The sequence below is a fragment of the Bos indicus x Bos taurus genome, chromosome 1, assembly GCF_003369695.1.
Source record: "Bos indicus x Bos taurus breed Angus x Brahman F1 hybrid chromosome 1, Bos_hybrid_MaternalHap_v2.0, whole genome shotgun sequence".
Classification (NCBI taxonomy): domain Eukaryota; kingdom Metazoa; phylum Chordata; class Mammalia; order Artiodactyla; family Bovidae; genus Bos; species Bos indicus x Bos taurus.
In genome coordinates this window covers 95,872,728-95,892,066 of record NC_040076.1, presented here as the reverse complement: position 1 = coordinate 95,892,066, position 19,339 = coordinate 95,872,728, and the positions used below count along the sequence as shown (strand labels likewise).

Below are 19,339 nucleotides of genomic sequence, written 5' to 3'. Positions count from 1 at the left end.
TGGACTAGCACCCAGCAATGACAATCACCTGACAGACCCTGGCCCACAACTGTGGTGTAAGCAGCCAAAGTGGATTTTATTGCATGGTCATCCACATTGAGTAGCAGGGAATGAAACGATCTAGTGAAACTAGAAAATGACACCCCACTCCAGTACTCTTGCCTGGAAAATCCCATGGACGGAGGAGCCTGGTAGGCTGCAGTCCATGGGGTCGTGAAGAGTGGGACATAACTGAGCGACTTCACTTTCACTTTTCACTTTCATGTGCTGGAGAAGGAAATGGCAACCCACTCTAGTGTTCTTGCCTGGAGAATCCCAGGGACAGAGGAGCCTGGTGGGCTGCTGTCTATGGGGTCGCAGAGTCGGACACAACTGAAGCGACTTAGCAGCAGCAGCAGCAGTGAAACTCTGGGGGAGGGAGGGTTCCATTTCTCTTTGTATACAAATCTTGATAAAAACTTTTTTAGCTTTGAAACTAGTTTCAGTTTTTCTCACAGGGGATTTTTTATCTCTAAAACTGGCTCATTTTATTTTTAAGATGATATTAAGAGGGATGAAAAGCACAACCACTCGCTTGCTTCTGCCAACAAAAAAAAAGAATTAAGGCAAACTGAAATGTTGGTAATTGTTATGAGCCACAAGAGCAGTTATTCTGAAATATTCTGCATGACCTAGGCCTCCAGTATTTCAGGGCTAGGGCCTGTCCTTATAGAGGAAAATGTATTTTTCGAGATAAAAGCTTCAGGGAATTCTTTAGAAATCTTTTAAGGAGCACAGATTTGTGGGGGGCTGTTTTAAATTTGGTTTTGCCTTGTACTCTGTGTAAAATATTTGTACAAAAATATAAAAAGCATGGCTTGATGGTTAACGTCTGTGTTTTATTTTTCTTGGCACCAGAAAAGCTCATGGTCTATGTCATGTCAGTGTACATACTGTAAACAAGACTGCATTAATATTGTTTTCTTATGATTTTTTGTTTCAATGAATCTAGACTTTAAAAAATACATTCACAAACTACCTTATGTTTAAACACAATGATTCCCTTTTATTTCTTTACTGTACCCCAAATCCCACAATAAAAAAAATCAGTTAAAGCTGTGTGTTTCAAACTTATCACTTAGAAATCAAAACGGAACAAAACATAAAACAAAGATCAGTTTGCAACATAATTTAAAGAAGCTTCTGGTTCAAAATACCACAGCAGCAATATAAAGAGCTGGTGGCAATCACATGCGGAGATGAGACCCAAATCAATGTGCCTTGTCCATGTCAGCATCCATGACAGTAGTTGCTATTCAATCCCAAACGTTATTGCTGAATTTGTGGCATGGAATTTGCGAAGATCGTATTGTTCAGCAGCAGAACCTTAGCAGTAAAAATGAGAACGGGAGGATTTCATTGCTTTTGAGTGCTAAAGGGACCACAATGAGGACATCTTGGTGATCGCCTGAAGATAATCCTCAATTCCATTCGTGTGTTACCTGCTTAAAATAAATGCAAATGACAACCACCTTTACAGGAGGGGTAGAATCAGCCACTTCAAAAACTAGAGTAGTTTCCTTTCCGTGTCCCCCACCCTTGCCCAAGCCACCAGATTTAAATGGCGGTGTTTTCCTAATGTGTATTTCGTTCTCATTAATAGTACATCAGCTGCTCACGTATTTAGGCAAAATCAGTAGGCTCATAGATTTTTTTGGTTTTGGATCTGTTTACAGTAATTGTTTTCTCCAGAAACAAGCCACATTAGTTTTGTTGCTGTTGGATTTTTTTTTTTCAATTTTTCAAGAACAATTTGGTCAACTACTGTTTTGTTTTAAAAAATGCGAAATACCCCTGAGATTGCCAGTTGAGCTCTCTATATGTCTCCTGGAGATAACACTGCTGTGATGAACAGTGAAACGAAACGAACGAAACGAGGTAGGTTAAAACAGGAAGCGCAACACAGATACTGTTTCGCAACACCTTGATACCACAGGCGGCCATGCTCGGAGCTTTGGAAAAAAAATCCCAGACAGTCACGCAAAAGTTCAAATCATCCGTGGAAGAGTTTATAAGGACACAAGTCAACCTGAACGAAATACATACATATCTCTGCACAAACGCTGTTTACCGGATGTTGGGTAATTTGGAGGAAGGTAAAATGATTAGGGTCTCAGAATTTCGGCCAAAGCCTTGCTTTCAAGTTCTATAAAATCTGAACCAATGATGCCTGCTGGGTCCCAGGCAGGCTTAGTAGTCTAGTCCCTTCTCTCACCAACCCAGAGAGAACACAGGCAGCTCAGAAACATTTATTATTATTATTTTTTCAGTCACAGTTTTCATCTTGAGACAGTGGCACCCTCAGGAAGAAGCTGGGAGTAACTAGAGCCTGGATGGCATCGATTCTCCAATTCCCAGAAAGAACAAGGTCTTAACTCCTAATGAAGCCCAAACAGAGTGACTTCCTAGCTGGGAAGTTTTGTGCATTTGAAAAAAAAAATGTGTGTGTGTGTATATATATACATTTTTAGCTTGTTTCCAGAAGCTCTTTCCATCTGACCCCCTCTGTCATCCCATCTTTTGCCCTGATCTGTTGCAGTAATCATTGAGGCAACATTGTATATAGAGTCCCTCATTCACTAGAGCCAACTTAACTCAATGGCACTACTATCCCGTGAGACACACTCTGGTCTGTACAGGGCCCTATAAAATAGGGCCTGCCAGACTCACAAAAATGGTAGTTGATTTTATTAGTCTAAGGCTAGTAGTTTAGCCATTTAAAATCTATTTCCCAAAAGAGGGGAATACTAGTATTTTTCTTCTCTTTTAAAAATTCATTAGCAGTTGCTATCAAAAAGCAACCTCTTGGGTTGGTGAAGGCAAAAGAGTTCTAAAATTACCCCACTGTGTAGTTATGGCCTTCAGTGTAAAGAGATAAGGTACATTTATTGTGCTGTCTCTCACCATTTGAAGTTGGAGATCTTAACAACATATCATATACTTAAAGCTAGCAGGCAGACAGAATTAAAAACAGACACTTTCTCAGTATGCATTCTCTCCCCATTCTTACAAAGTAAGGGGGTAAAGAAAAAAAAAAAGGTAAAAAACAAAACAAAACTCAAAAATCCACCGTAACACAGCTTAATCATAAGAGCACACAATATTTGTTTCTATCCCTAACTCCGAAGGGCACATGGTCCATCTCCGTCCATAGACAACGCAGCATTCTTGGGGATCTCCTGGAAATTCCTGCCACCTTTTTCTCTCCTTCTCAACCAGGCTGCAACATTGAAAGATGGACTGTATCGGGACGGGTGGAGGGAGAGGAAAAGGGGAAAGCAGTATGTTCAACCAAGCCTTCTGATTCTGCCTCTAGACTGGCATTAAGTCCACATGAGTTATGTTCTTTTAAATTAGAAATAACGCCATGAAGATAAGTGCCAAGTGCTCTTCTGTTACCAGTTCATCATGGAATTTCTGTTGAGGGTCATGAAAAACACTTGGCTACTTCCTCCAGATCGCACGGATGCAAAAAATACCTGTTTGAAATTAAAAAGAAGTTAGTTCAACTGCATGGTTTCTTTCCCTCTTTTCTTCAACCGTCCATCCATTTTTCTCTCACATGTCCTATCCTTGCCATGTGTCAGCTCTTAAGACTCAATGGCTGGTGTTTTTAAAGCATCTTTTAATACACTGCATCCTCTGTAGGCATTCCCGCCTTTATTCCTATAAGGTTACTATTACTTATCATGGTATTGGCCTTCAGGGACCCAGAAGGGACTACATCTTGATTTGCAACAACCCTTTGGGTGCTCACTTTTTACAAGGGAGTTTCGTGCTAGGATAATATGCTGGATTTCTGGTCAAGAACACAACAGGTCCTTTGTTAATTTCTGGAAAGTCACAGGGGCTCCCCTCACCTCTCTCCTAATGACAAGAGGGCAGACTTTGGGAATGAAAGTCAAGAGAGAATTTTGGGCCTACTGACTACTATACAGCTTCATTTTTCAATTAAAAAAACAAACAAATAAACAAGTGGCTCTAGTCGGATAGGGTAAGGTGTTTAATACCTATTCACTTTGGCACTTCAAGAGTTAACACTTGGCTTCTCTGCTGATGTGATGATGAAGGCATATCCTAGGCTGAAGGAGATCATGGCATTCATAAGGAGAACCACAGTCCATTAGGTCTGGGTCTGCTAAATCATTTTATCAACTGAGAGAAGGGAGCAAGATTTGGGGTACTGCTTGCCTGAGCCGAACATCCATGAACCGCTGCCTAGGAAAATAATGTTACGTGCTTTGGCCGAGTCCTTTAAGAATCAGCCGACACCACGCTTTGGTCCAAGGCATTTACTTTGTCACTAGTATAAAGTCTCTGCTACTTCATTTCCACAACTTTGTTAGAAGAACATTGCTGTCTCTCCCAACAACGTCTTAGGAAGCTCTGTGGAAATGTGTGTCATTCAGCTAATGCTACATATGTTAGTAAAGCTACTGTGGGGTCAATGGGTCACAGGGGGAAGCACAGAGGACCTGTGGAAACACAAGGGGAGGAAAGGGCTCCTGCTCTCCAGGTTCCGTGTGCCCTGGCTCTGAACCTCAGGGCCCTGACACTGGTGTGGTCTCAGACTGTTCCTGAGGGTGTGCACAGGGCTTGCAGTAAGGGCTTCTAGAGTTTGGGGGTCCGTGCCTAGATCAGTCCTGGCCTTATGATCCCCAGAGACTAGGTGGGGGCTGGAATTTTACTTGGGGTCAGGTCTGTCTTCTGGCATATTCTGATGAGGCCCTGGAAACCATTCTTGCCATCCCCAGCTGTTGTCCACCCAGACCACACCACGTCAGATTAACTGGCTGCTCCAGGGTCATACTAAGATCAGCCTGGCTTCTAGGGAATGGGAGAGAGCCAAGAGACGCAGGTCTGTTCAACCCATCACATTCTTTTCTATAAATGTTTACGTTGGCTGAGTTGGGGGACAGCATTTCTAAACTGACCATAGTCACAAAGGATGAATTCACAAATACAGTATAGCTTAGCTACTGAGAACTCTGCGTGAGTCTACAGGGAGGGCAAGGGGGAAGAATACCCTTCTGGGCGACTGTTCATGCCAGACGAACACCGCCAGTTTCACTGGAAAACAGTCCCCCTATGACACTTCAGAAGAAACACGGCTGGAATGACACGGGACATGGCACTAGTTGAGTTTGTGACTGTGCACTCCTTAAGGAATGGGTGACACTTCTCAAAAACTTTATATTTCTACATGTCACAGGCTTTACATTTAAAGTTGAATATAATGTGATGGGTTATGCCCCAATAGTGATTCTGTGAAAAGTCTAAATGTGGAGTATAAGGTTGACCCTCTGTGAAATGATTAATGACGGGCCAACTCTTCTAAGTGTTTAGGAGAATTTGGGGTATTTGCTGAGTCATCTTAAGGCCTGCAGGCCACACGAGTTACTGAGAGTTTACAAGAAATTTTTAGATGTTTTCATGTCTTTTTTGACGTGTGAATAGTATATTTTGAGGGTTCACATGAGTCAAACCAAATAATGCCATTTCAAGATAATATTGATTGTTTAACACAGATGTGATTCAAATCAGTATAAAGGAAAATGAAGGTTTCACAGGTACCTGGTGGTCTCTTAAAATGCAAACACTAATGCAAATGTTGAAACGGATTTACCTTATCATTTCTTTCACATAGAAACTTTAACCTTTGAGCTCGCTTATGCATAAATACTCCATCCAAATGTCCTGTTTCCACTGACCGGATCTCAATAGCTTTCTCGCCCCAGCCCATTATCTGATTGGAATGAATGTAGGCTGTCAAAAGGAATTTCCAAAACTGCATTAAAAACATTAGATGGGCAATAACTCACAGCATCTGTTCACATCTTAACCACAAAAATGACAAACGACTTGAGATAAACAGACAAAGCAAGTCTTACAAGTGTTATTCACAGACTTTTTTTTTTTTTTGGTGGAATCAAATGGTTGTTTCACATTTCTTGACTTTCGTTTCATTTGGGGGGTGTAACTGCTGAAGGAGATAAGGAATGGTTAACCTACCCACAGACGTGGGCATTTCTCCCCATTGGAGCACCACATCCTTAGTTATCCGGCCGTAGGTGTTTACATACACCCCCTCATCCTCATAGCAAACAAGCATTTCCATTCCATCTGTCTTAGGCAAGATGACAATGGCATGAGGAGTGATATTGCCCTGAATCTAGAAGACAAAGAAAGGCCAGGCATTATTCTTTTTCAAAATAAGACAGTATCTTAACTATTAACTTCTAAGAATTGAAAAAAAAAAGTTCTTTCATTTCTCTTTTCCATTTGCACTCTAGAGACCGATGTTTTGCTTTGCTTAATTTAACCACTGACCTGCCAAATACCCTGGTAAATACAAACTTAGGGATGAAGTCAAGAATCCAATTTACCTGTTCCTAAAAGCAACAACTACAACATTAGAGCAGCTGCCCTGTGCCAAGCATGGGCTCTTTACATACGTAACTTCTGGGCCTTAGAACAGCTCCGCACGGTAGGTGTTTCTGTCTACAGGGGAAGTGACTGCATCTCAGAGGGGTTATGTATCTTGACCAAAGCTGTACTAGCACGTGGTGGTAAAATTGGGATTTGCGCACATTCTCATAAACATTGAAAAAATCTCGTGTTTTCTGTCTACTTTTAAAAAAGATGAGGAAAAGTGCAAACCAGTTGAATATGCTAGAAACAGGCTATATGGGGCCAAAATAGGCTATGAAAATTCCGTACAGATTGTTTATCTAGGTGACTAAATAAAAGAATAATCTAAATTAATGGCTTGTTGAGAAAAAAAATTTTAAATTACCATTCATTAAAAAGAATGATACTATTCAAATAAGCATAGACTGACTTGTATGAAGACAGACATGGGATTGCTGTGACCCCCTGGTGGAGAGTGTCATGGCCATCCAGTAAGTGCAGGGTGGACATGACTGAGGGGCTGGAGGACGATCATGGGGTGGCTTGGTCCCTCATAAAAGAGCACGGGTTGTGAGTCCGTGTGCATGACCACACAGGAGGAAAAGCTGCAATGTGGTAACAAATGATGTGCGTGTGTCATGCACTAAAATAACTTTTTTCAATTGTGCTTCTGTGGAGTAAAGTCTTTAAACTCTTTAAAATACCAAACAGCAACAGACTGAATCTCAGACTTTGTTGATGACTAGTTTCTACTGTGTGTTAGCCTTGGGACTGTATACATATGGGAGACACAATTTACACTGCTCTTCTCCTACTACATGAAACCATGGGCAGCATTTCCCTTAAAAAGTCATGTTTTAGGCAATGTGTCAGGATAGTAATATTAATACTGCAAATTGCAGGACCCTGTGCCATGTTCTCTAGATGCGTCACCTCATTTAATGACGATGATAACCCTATGTGATAGGTCCTCTTAGCCCATTTCACAGATGTGAAAGCTGAGGGCCGAAGAGGCTGCCCAACGTGTCCATTATTGCAAAGCGAACACATGCTAGAGCCAGAGCATGTGCTTGAGGGTGTCTGATTTTACCACATGACATTGCCTTCCACTTGAAGAGAGGAACGAGAGCAGAAAAAGGACCAGTGGCCTTCTTCCACATAAAATGAACCAATCTCCTTCACAAAGTAAAAATAGAAGCTCATCTATTATACTCATGCTTTAAAAAAGAAAGAATTTGTGCCCTTGAATGAAAACATCATATGTATTTTAATATAAAACCCAAGGAAACAACATGTCCAGTAAATGGCAAATAATTGCTATTACATGTTACTCAGTTTCAAGCAGCTGTAAAAATTAGTTAAATTTACATGCTTTATGTATGAAAAGTATAATCTATTTGGTGAAGGCTAAAAGTCTATCTGCTTTACTGATTAGTAAAAGTTAGCATGACTTTCACTACAAATGTACAAAAACAAATCTCTACGTGCAGATTGTCAGAGAGTCTTGACAGTCTGCTTTTGGGAACTTACATGAGATGGTATGTAGATATCATAAGAGTTTCCTGAATCAACATCAATTACATGGAAACCAGTGTGTGAACCAAAAATAACCTTTAATCTTTGACCTTCTTCTACTGTGAGATCAACAAGCAGTGGCTTGTGCTGGAGATCTGCAAAAGACTTTAAAAATCACCCTGTGAGAGTCCACATCATGCAAAGACATTATCTTAATAGATTTTTCCTTTAGCTATTTCCTGTGGAAGTTCACGTCTGACTTTTCTTAAATTGAAAAGCTAGGAAATCTTTCTTTCAATTTTAGAGCTAGTCACATTCTGGCTCTAGGAGGAAGAGTCTAGCATCCATTCGTGCCCCTTGCTCTGCCCCTTGTCTTCCAGGGAAGAGAAGTTGGTTTACAGTTGTCCATTTTGATAGTGTTATCATATATTAAACATATGGTGCCTGGGTACTGCTGTTCTTTCCTGTTTATATCTGGCCTTTTCTCCAAGAAGGTCCGGTCACCTCTCTGGCCCCTCTCCTTCCTGAGTGACAGCCAGGCCCATGCATGGCTACTAACTGTTTAGGGACAGCCTGGGGAGGGGGTCAGCTGGGGCCAGTTCTGTGCTAAATAAGCCTGTTCTGAGTTATCGTGCCCGCTCTGGTTCTGATTGTCCTGGGTGAGTGAGTGCCCATCAGATCAGCACCTTCTCTAGACTTAAGAAGGAGATCTGAGACTTGGGTTTGACCAACAGAGAGGGAAGGTTGAGGTGGTACATCTCAAGACTTGTGGTTTACATTGGTTAGCTGGGTTTACCTAGAAAGAAAACAAAGAGCCCCAGACACAGCTGTCAAAGTTCTGTGTGGGAGACGCTGAAGTCCAAGCCACAGGTAACTGTTCAGTCTCCCCTCCTTTTCCTCTGCCATTATTTCAACCCCACTCTACCTGTACTGGCCTGGAAATCTGGGAGAGATTCTGTGAAACCACAAGTGCCTTGGCCGCTTTAACAGACTCCTCCTTCCTTTTTTACTAACATCATTTTCACGTATGGGAGGTTTGAGCCAAATCTCCTTGTCCCATAGGAGGGCTCAACCTCCTGCCAGCTCTAGACTTTTCCTATTCAAGTCCTTGCCTTGCCCGTCCCTCCTTCCAGGCTGGGCATGGTTTGCTGAACAAAGCATTCTGCCATCAGTTCTGCACTTTGGCTTGTACACTGATGGCAGTAACTTCAGAACTGGAACAGGCCTTGATTGAAAAGCTTTTGCAAAGAGAGATTTTGGCAGAACAGCAGCACCACTGTAGCTTTCAGGAGTCATCCCAAGTGTTATTACTAACTTAATGCAGCCCCAAAATTCTTCTCCATAAATGTGGGGTTATGGAGGGGTGCCCATTTCCATCGATGAACCCACCTTCCTGAGCACATCACAAATGAACTCCTTGTGCTGCTAAGAGAATAAGACAGAACTAGGGTGATTTGGCCCTGAAGAGGGGCTCATAATGTTCCCAGGGCAGCTTTTGCCCTCACATGGCTTAAATGGCAAGAAATAATACATAAAGGGTCAAAGAAAGATGAGAGTTGTAAAGGTGGGGAGAAAAGTGAGAGCCAAGGAGATATAAAGAGAGAGACACAGGCAGAGAAAGAATGAACAGAAGATAAAGTAACACTGGCTATGGGTAGACTGTGTATCTCTGAAAACATCAGACTGCGGTAAGTCCTGGTCCTTCTGGCATGTGGGGGTCAGCTTTCATGAGCTGAAGTCAATGGGACCAGCATCACTTGATACTATTTCTGTTGATTCTCATGAGTGATCAAGCCGACCACAGTGAGTACATACTTAGACAAGATAAAAAATGAAAAAGCAATGAAAATTGAAGGATGCAGAGAATCTAGGCCATTTCCACATGTGACTCTATTCAGTATTCACTTCATTGAAGTCCAATAGCAATGGGGATATATGACCATCAAGTGAGTTTTAGGGACTTTAAACCAAAAAGGCTTAAGAGGATTTTAAGATTAACAGACTCAGTTCAAACTTGAAATACAGTGCTGCTGTTGGTCTGCCTTTTTCAGAAGAAATATCAGACTTAGGTGGGGGTATAATGAATCTCGTTGTCTAATATTACAATGAATGCTTTGCCCGGTAACCATTCCCTATTAAATGCCACTTAGAGGTGATGGTGCGTAGACCTGAAACGGAGGAGGAAGGTGCACCCAAATTTTAATTTGATTAATTTAATAGCATTTGATAATACCCAGTCTTTACTTTTAGAATAACAAACAAGGGTTCCTACACTTTTAAAAGAGAATTTTTCTATATAGAAAACTTGGTACAAGTCTCTGTGTAAGATAGAGCAGTGTTACCTGGTGGAAACCTACAGAAACAAGCCCTTGTTAGGTAATCACATGTCTACTTACCTTAAATGCCATGAACTTATGATACGGTTTAGGAGCCCAAGCATATATCTCCACAGCATTCTTTAAGGCAATCACCAAGAATTTGATCCTTTCATATTTAACTGCAATAGAAACATTATGAGTTAAGTTTATTAATTTATTCCAGCTTCTGTGTTGATAAATGGTTCCCGGTGCCTCAGTGGTAAAGAACCTGAGAACCCGCCTGCCAATGCAGGAGATGCAAGAGACGAGGATTTGATACGTAGGTCTGGAGGATCCGCTGAAGATGGAAATGGCAACCCCCTCCAGTATTCTTGTCTGGAGAATCCCATGGACAGAGGAGCCTGGTGGGCTACAGTCCATGGGGTCACAAAGAGTCAGACACAGCTGAGCAGGCACGCACGCACACACACACATCACTCTATGTCACCCTAATTGAGGGTAGTGCTCTGGTGTGGGATGTTCTTGAAAGTGAAAGTCGCTCAGTTGTGTCCGAGTCTCTGCTTCCCCATGGACTATACAGACCACAGAATTCTCCAGGCCAGAATACTGGAGTGGGTAGCCTTTCCCTTCTCCAGGGGGATCTTCCCAACCCAGGGATTGAACCCAGGTCTCCTGCACTGTAGCTCTCCAGTGTGGGATATTCTTACAGGTATGGATTTAACTTCCTTTAGTGAACTTGTCTGCAGAATACCTGGGGCCTTTTGTTTCCTGCTGAAAGCTCTATCTAAAGATGTAACTGGTTAGGACTGTCTCTCACCACCAAGTCTAGATGTGAATTACTTATTTTAAGAAGAATCTGTATAAAAATCCTTCATGTTTCCTTACTTGGCTTTTATGTTCACTCACATGTAAGCAGCTGAGAGCTGGTATGGCAAGATGGCAGAAGAATCAACAAATGGGTAGAGATAGAATGTCTGCCGTTTGCTTATTATTCAAACTTGGATTCCAGTTATTGGAAATTTAAAAGGGACTAGTGCCCTTAACAAGAGACCCCAGAGAGATACCGTTCCCTTCCTACTATGTGAGGCTGTAATAAAAAAGACAGCTTTCTATGACCCAGAAAGCAGGCCCTCACCAGACACTGAATCTGACAGCACTTTGATCTTGAGCTTTTCAGTCTCTGGAGCTTTGAGAAATAAACTCCTGTTGTTCATATACCACCCAGCCTGTCATATTCTGTTATAGCATCTTGAACAGCCTAAGACAATACACATGGAGTTGCTTTAATTCTTTACTGGTCGCACAGAGTGGTATGTGGGATATTAGTTTCCCAACCAGGGATGGGACCTGTGCCCCTTGCACTGGAAGGTGGATTCTTTTTTAATATATTTAATATTAATTAATTATTTAAATTAATTTAATAATTATTATTTAATTATAAATAAATTATTAATTTAATAATTTTTAATAAATTTATTTTTAATTGAAGGATAATTGCTTACAGAATTCTGTTTTCTGAAATATCAACATGAATCAGCCATAGGTATATATATGTCCCCTCCCTCTCAAACCTCCCTCCTATGTCCCTCCCCATCCCACCCCTCTAGGTGGATACAGAGCCCCTGTTTGAGTTCCTTGAATCATACAGCAAATTCCCATTGGCTATCTATCTATTTTACATATGGTAATATAAGTTTCCGCATTACTCTCTCCATACATGTCACCCTCTCCTTCTTCCCCTGCCCACTGTGTCCATAAATCTGTTCTCTATGTCTGTTTCTCCATTGCTGTGGAAGGTGAATTCTTAACCACTGGACTGCCAGGGAAGTCCCAGCAATTGTTTTACTTTATCTTTTATAAAATGTTTGAACACTCAGAGTATTCTGTATCCTAAAGAAATTAGCCCAGGATAACTGCTACGGTTTTTCCAGTGGTCATGTATGGATGTGAGAGTTGGACTGTGAAGAAAGCTGAGAGCTGAAGAATTGATGCTTCTGAAGTGTGGTGTTGGAGAAGACTCTTGAGAGTACCACGGACTGCAAGGAGATCCAACCAGTCCATTCTAAAGGAGATCAGCCCTGGGTGTTCATTGGAAGGACTGATGCTAAAGCTGAAACTCCAGTACTTTGGCCACCTGATGCAAAGAGCTGAGTCATTGGAAAAGACCCTGATGCTGGGAGGGATTGGGGGCAGGAGGAGAAGGGGACAACAGAGGATGAGATGGCTGGATGGCATCACTGACTCGATGGACATGAGTCTGAGTGAACTCCGGGAGTTGGTGACGGACAGGGAGGCCTGGCGTGCTGCAATTCATGGGGTCACAAAGAGTTGGACATGACTGAGTGACTGAACTGAACTGACCAAATTTTTGCTCTCTGAATTCTTTTTCTATAGCATACCTCTGCATATCCTGTCTTTAATGTACTTTCAACAACTTCTTCTGTAATTCACTTCCATATTTCTCAATGACATGCTAATAATGTTTTTTTTTTTCATTTGTGGATATTATCTGATATTAGCTACTGACTCTGGAGCATGGAAAGGATCTTGTCTCTTATCACCACCTCCTCTCTCTAGTTCTCTGTCTCTCAAATGTACCCATTTCTTCTTCCCTCACACCTCCAACACAGTTATAGTTACAATTTTTGGTTAAGTCAATATCTTGTGTTAAAATCATTACCATTCATAGAGGAGACATGTGGTATACCCTTATTATAATTCCTTTCTTGTTTTCCCCAATGTTTTCCACTTCCTATTTTTTATACATCTATCTCTAAGCACATGGAAACTTGCTGTTAGTGTTATAAATGCCTTTAATACAGTCAAATATGACAGGTAATTTATTAGTAACATTTTTTTTCTTGGAGGTACCTCTTCCTGAACCCTCCATTGTCCCACTCTGGACTAATTTCTCTCTCTCTCTCTCTATCTCTCTCTCCACACACACACACACAAACTGGTTTTGTTTCTCTGGAGAACCCTGGCTAATACAGATGGGTTATAAATTACTAAGTGAAAAAAAATGTTTCCTTTAGAACTTTGAAGGCCTTGCTCCGTTGTCTTCTAATCTTCCAGCATTGCTATAAGTCCCAGGCCATCTAATTCTGGGTCTATTATATATAAACTGTTTATTTACTTATTATTTATTTATGGTTGCATGGTGCAGCTTGTGGGATCTTAGTTCCCTGACCAGAGGTCAAAACTAGACCTTTGGCAGTGAGAGGGTGGGGCCCCAACCACCAGACCACCAGGGAATTATTTACCTGTAATTTGAAAGCTTTAAGAGCCTTCTCACTTCCTGGGTACTGAAATCTCATGTTGCTGTGTCTTCTTGTAAGTCTTTTTTCATTCATTTTTCAGTATTTCATTCATTTTCATATACTGGGTACTCAGTGCATCTTTTTATTTGGAGATTTTTGAGGTCTTTTCTTGTATTTTTTCTTTGGTGCCTTCTTCTCCTTCCATTTCTTAATTTCTCTTTTTCCTAAAACTCATGTAACTTAGATTTTGAACCACTTGGATTGAATCTTTTTGTTTTCTTACCCATCCTCTCCTTTTTCTTCCTTTCTTCCATTCTCCTTTTTCATTCCATTTTCTAGGACATTTCTCATCTTTATCTTCCAAACCTTTTATTATACTTTTTATTCCTGCCTATATATTTTAATTTCCAAGGTGTTTTCCTTGTTCTCTGAATGACATTTTCCAACCTTGTTTCATCTTTTTTTTTTTTTTTTAAACCCTATTCTTCTTTTATGGAAATGGTATTTCTAATCTCCCTGAAGTTATTATAGTTTCTTAAAAAAATTTTTTTTTGTTCCACTCTTCATTATCCTTGTTTCCTCTGAAGTCCCTTCTTTCTAAGTTTCCTTCCTATGAGTGGATTTCCCCACTGTATGCTATTGTGGGCTTATCAACTGATGGGCTTCACTTTTAAGGTGGTTAGATAGCATGCTCTTTTCACAATATGTCAAATATTAGTACCTGAACATCTTTTCTTTCTGGCCATTTAGCTAATCCAAAGACAATCGTTCAATCTCTTGCTTGCGGATACAAGCATGCCTGGCAACATTTGGGGAGCCACGCAGGATAAGGTGTGTGTGTGAATAATAATTCATTATTCCCCATAAAGAGACTGGCTGTGTCCACCTTTCATCTGCTGCAGTCAGGGAGGGTGGCTGCCTGACTGAGCTCTGTAGGATTTGCTGTTCAGAAGCTTTCCAACAATCCTCCCATTTTTAGTCCCACCCTCACCTCCACCTCAAATACACTGGGGGCCTCAGGTCCTAGACCTTTCAGGTCCTAGGCCTTTCTGAGTTCTGTCGAGTGACTGGGTTGATTTTGATGACTTTCCTCAGAGCAGACTTAGAATTCAGCATTTACTGATCAGTTAGGTCTATTCCAAGTCATCTAACTACTCTTGTTCAATTTTTTGACATCTCTTGTTATCTGGTTTGTCTTCTCCTGGTCCCTTTGTCCTTGTGGGTTGATAGCATTTTTATTCCTTTATTGTCATTTTAATGGGACTTTGGGAGGAGTCTAGGACTTTATTCTGAATGCACTCTGAACTTCATTGATCTGACTTTTGGGGAAATAATGCAAGCATATTTAAGGTTCCAGCAGTGTCTTAAACTGGTCACAGATGCATCACCAGTATCTGATAGAAAAAAACTGAATGAAACTTAACTGAATAGTTTGGATTGAGCAAACAATTCCACATCTTGAGACTTACCAACTTTGTAATGTATACAGCCTTCCAAGTCTCCCACAGTGATCCAGCCTTGTTTCTTTTCTACTTCTGGGTCATTGTGTAGTATTCTGTTTCTTAACCATGAAAGATAGTAAACTCGTAACTTATTCTTCTTTCCTGTTAAAATAACAGAGCTTTAATTTCAAGGTCTGGAGACAGCTTTTTCTCTTAATCCTTCCCATCTCCATTTTATTTTTATTTACAATTGTGTGCATGTGTGAAGGCATAATAACCAGTGTCTCCAGCATCATCAAAGATCTGCATCTGCCAGAACTTATGATTAAAACAGCTTTAAGTGTTTTGGGCAAATAATCATTGTATAATTTGGCCACCTGATGCGAAGTGCCAGCTCATTGGAAAAGACCCTAATGCTGGGAAAGACTGAAGGCAAAAGGAGAAGGGGGCAGCAGAGGATGAGATGGTTAGACGGCATCACTGACTCAATGGACATGAATTTGAGCAAGCTCCAGGAGACAGTGGACGACAGAGGACTGGTGTGCAATAGTCCATGGGGTCACCAAGAATCAGACATGACTTAGTGACTAAAGAACAACAACAACTTTTTACCTTCTGGTAGCTTCTTTTTTTTTTTCCTTTCACATGAACTCTATTTTTGAATATTTATTTATTTATTAAATTAATTTTAATTTATTTGGCTGTGCCAGGTCTTTGGTGTGGGATCTAGTTACCCTGCCAGGGACTGAACCTGGGCCCCCTGCATTGGGAGCAGGAAGACTTAGGCACTGGACCACCAGCGAAGTTCCTGGTGGTCTCTTATTTGAGCAAGCTACTCTTATTCACTCCTCCCAATGCAAAGGGCAGTGTCTGCTCAGTAAGACCTAATTCTGTAACAGAAGAGTTGATCAGCATTCCAAAACATTCTAATCTAATTACATGAAGGAGTGTTGATGGACATTTTAGCATATTCCAGGTGTGACCGCCTTTTCCTCATCTTCTACCCAACACACCATATGTTAATGCAAAGCCTCTTACTCGCCGCCTCTCTTACTTTAAAGATGACAGCTGGTCGTAGTTTCATTTTACTAAACAGAAAAAGGCATTGCGTAAGGATATGAGAAACAAGTTCAGTGAAGGCAATCTGGGCTCAGAAAATAGCCCTGGAAGAATTTATGGTGCTGAGATCCCTGAAAGAAGTACCAAACAGAAATAAGAATGGACAAAAAGATGTGTACTTGTGCAAAAATGTACAAGTTCCCCTTGGGAAATGTTGGTAAAGTGATCCTGGAGTAAAGAATCCTTAGGATGACAAGAAAACACCTTAAATAAAAACATTGAGGTATATACAGGAGCTAAATTTAATCAACCATCCGAGATTATCTAAATACCAGATAAGAAACTGTCCTTTAGGGTGGCTTTTTCTAAGTGATCAGAAATTTACCCACTTCTTAGGTACTTACTTTTCCTTTGATTTCTTGTCAAAAAATATGTTTTGCAGATGTGATATATAACAGAGGAAGAGAATTCATTAAAGCACTGCACACTGGATTTGACAGAAGAATATATTTATTACTGAAATTAAGGGAACCACTGTGCAGTTATTATTCCTCTTTGCAGCCAAAGGCCTTGAGTATGCATTGATCACCATAGCCAGGATGGGCAGGAGGCTGGTGCCTTCTCTTCCTTGTGCCAACACAGATCAGAGGGCACTTCAAGAATCTTTGGCTTCTATTTTCATTTTCTTCTTTCCCTACCCATGTGCTTCATGATAGCAGGGAATACACTTTTAAAAATGATGCATCACATAATGAAGCTTGAACATGAATTTTCTGATATCATTTCCCCTTTTGGTAGGTGTCTGGCAGATGTATGGCTGTAAATTTGATTTGGAGGTGCAGCAATCAAGAACTCAATACCCAGAATAAAGGACTGTGTTAGTTCATTAGTCGTGTTCTACTCTTTGCAATCCCATGGACTGTAGCCCGCCAGGCTCCTCTGTCCAAGGGATTTTCCAGGCAAGAATACTGGAGTGGGTTGCCATTGCCTTCTCCAGGGGATCTTCCCAACCCAGGAATTAAACCTGGGTCTCCTGCATTGCAGGCAGATTCTTTACCATCTGTTGCTGCTGCTGCTGCTAAGTCACTTCAGTCGTGTCCGACTCTGTGCGACCCCACAGACAGTAGCCCACCAGGCTCCGCTGTCCCTGGGATTCTCCAGGCAAGAACACTGGAGTGGGTTGCCATTTCCTTCTCCAATGCATGAAAGTGAAAAGTGAAAGTGAAGTCGCTCAGTCGTGTCCGACTCTTAGAGACCCCATGGACTGCAGCCTACCAGGCTCCTCTGCCCATGAGATTTTCCAGGCAAGAGTACTGGAGTGGGTTGCCATTGCCTTCTCCTCTTTACCATCTGAGCCACTAGCAAAGCCCAAATAAAGGACTATATTGAATTAAATGATAATATAGGAAGAATTTACTTGGTTAACCTTTGCTTGGGGAGGATAAAAAGAGACGAAACTAAGCATTCAGTTGAAAGGTAAAAGACAGAGAGAACCGTGGCATCTCGTGAAGGCATCTTCTCAAAACAGAAGCACAGCTTAAGAGCTAAACCCTATTTGAGACTCAACCCAGGAGGAACCCAATGTGTCTCTCTGAGAAACAGAAGCTGGTTCTCCAGCTTGGCTGCACAGTGGAGACACATCAGTAGCCACCAAAGCCTCTGTGACCCGGGCCACATCCCAGACTCTGACCCACTAGTCTGGGGGCATCCTAGATCTCTTCAGGGGGTTCTAACGTGCAGGGGTACAGTTGGCTTCATACCGGAAGGGATGGGAGGGGGCAAGAGGGGCATTATTTATCAAATTCCTTCAAACACCATCTGTAAGGGAAAACTTTCAACAGACAGAGTCTTTCAGGTTACATTTTTAACCTGTGAGTAGTAAGGCCTTCACTATTGTCTCCATATTTTTTATTTATTTACTTGCTGCGTCGGGTTTTAGTCACATCATGCGGGATCTTTGGTTGTGGGGCACGGACTCTCTAGTTGCGGCATGTGGGCTCAGTACTTGCAGCACGTGGGCTCAGTACTTGCAGCACATGGGCTCAGTAGTTGTAGTGCGTGGGCTTAGTTGCTCCACAGCATATGGGATCTTAGTTCCCTGACCAGGGATTGAAACCTAAATTTCCTGCAATACAAGATGAATTCTTTTTTCTATTTGTTTTTCCACATTGATTAATTGTATTATTTGTATTAAAATATAGTTGATTTACAATCTTATATTGGCTTCAGGTGCACAGCATAGAGATTCAGTATTTTTACGGACTGTTCTACATTAATGCAGGATGAATTCTTTTTTTTTTTTTTTTTTTTGCAAGATGAATTCTTAACCATTGGAGCACCAGGGAAGTCCCTGTCTCCATCTTTTTTAAGGCTCTTTTTGTGAACCAGAAAGCTGCAGAGTGTAGCAATAATGATTCCTATATTCAAATCTCCTCGCAGACACAATCACCTATGGGCCAGCAGCACTCACTAAAGCATCCATGAACTATAAGCTAAAGCAGTTCGTACAAGAAAAGAGACCAGAGAAATTTCTGCTTACAAAATTTCTCACTCCCAGAAGCCTACATTTTTATATTCTCCTTCTGAGAACAGACAGTGGTGACTGGAGTGCAGACACCTTAAAAAGATCCTTGCTGAGTCCCAGTAGAGGTAAAGCCCCATAAGCACAGAGCTATCACGTCTCTGTCTGATTCAGATTTTGGGCAGAGGTGAGAGACTTCCCTTGGAAGGTCAGAATCTCCAGAGTTAGAAAATATGGGTGATGTCACTCGCTGCGCTGTCGTAATTCACCATGCCACTTGCTGGTGGGACGAGCAGAGCTTACTATTCCTTCAGAAGTGAGGCGATCACCTTTCCCACCCGTGCAGACCTGGTCATCTCACAACATACCTGATATTGTCACGAGGACATTCAGTCCCTCGAGCACATCCATCTGCTGAAATCGCCTCCGGTTGATCAGATTATAAACTTTGCCTTGCCCACTTCGGTCCAAAAGCATCAGGCCATTTTCGGTTCCCACCAGGAGGTTTACACCTGCAAATTTATGAAGGGTCCCAAGACTGACTCTTACAGGCTTTATTCTTCTGTGTCTGGGGTCCCTGTAAAACCTAAGAGCTGTACCTTGTAAATATAAACTAGTGAGCAAGTAGGCATACCACAGTAGACAGTGTAGAAGTAGAAGCTCTGAGATAGTAATTAAATCACTGTTGCTCTAGTAATGAAATTACTTTTCTTTTATAAAGTGGAACCAGCATTCATTACATGAAGCTGCTCTACTGCCTAGAATAGTGTTCTT

General features: G+C 41.4%; 1 protein-coding gene across 10 annotated transcripts in view; it reads right to left on the bottom strand.

Moving 5' to 3' along the window:
- Window positions 1–857: 857 nt before the first annotated feature.
- TNIK (TRAF2 and NCK interacting kinase) overlaps window positions 858–19,339 on the bottom strand; it is a 407,656-nt gene continuing 389,174 nt past the window's right edge. For all 10 annotated transcript variants that reach the window (XM_027541165.1, XM_027541136.1, XM_027541146.1 and 7 more), the window contains 7 exons: window positions 18,934–19,077; window positions 15,013–15,147; window positions 10,362–10,462; window positions 7,981–8,130; window positions 6,052–6,211; window positions 5,666–5,805; window positions 858–3,518 (listed from right to left, as the gene is read on the bottom strand). In XM_027541165.1, coding sequence (XP_027396966.1) covers window positions 3,435–3,518; window positions 5,666–5,805; window positions 6,052–6,211; window positions 7,981–8,130; window positions 10,362–10,462; window positions 15,013–15,147; window positions 18,934–19,077 — 914 coding nt within the window. In that variant the 3' untranslated portion in view covers window positions 858–3,434. The remainder of the gene's footprint in view (window positions 3,519–5,665; window positions 5,806–6,051; window positions 6,212–7,980; window positions 8,131–10,361; window positions 10,463–15,012; window positions 15,148–18,933; window positions 19,078–19,339) is intronic.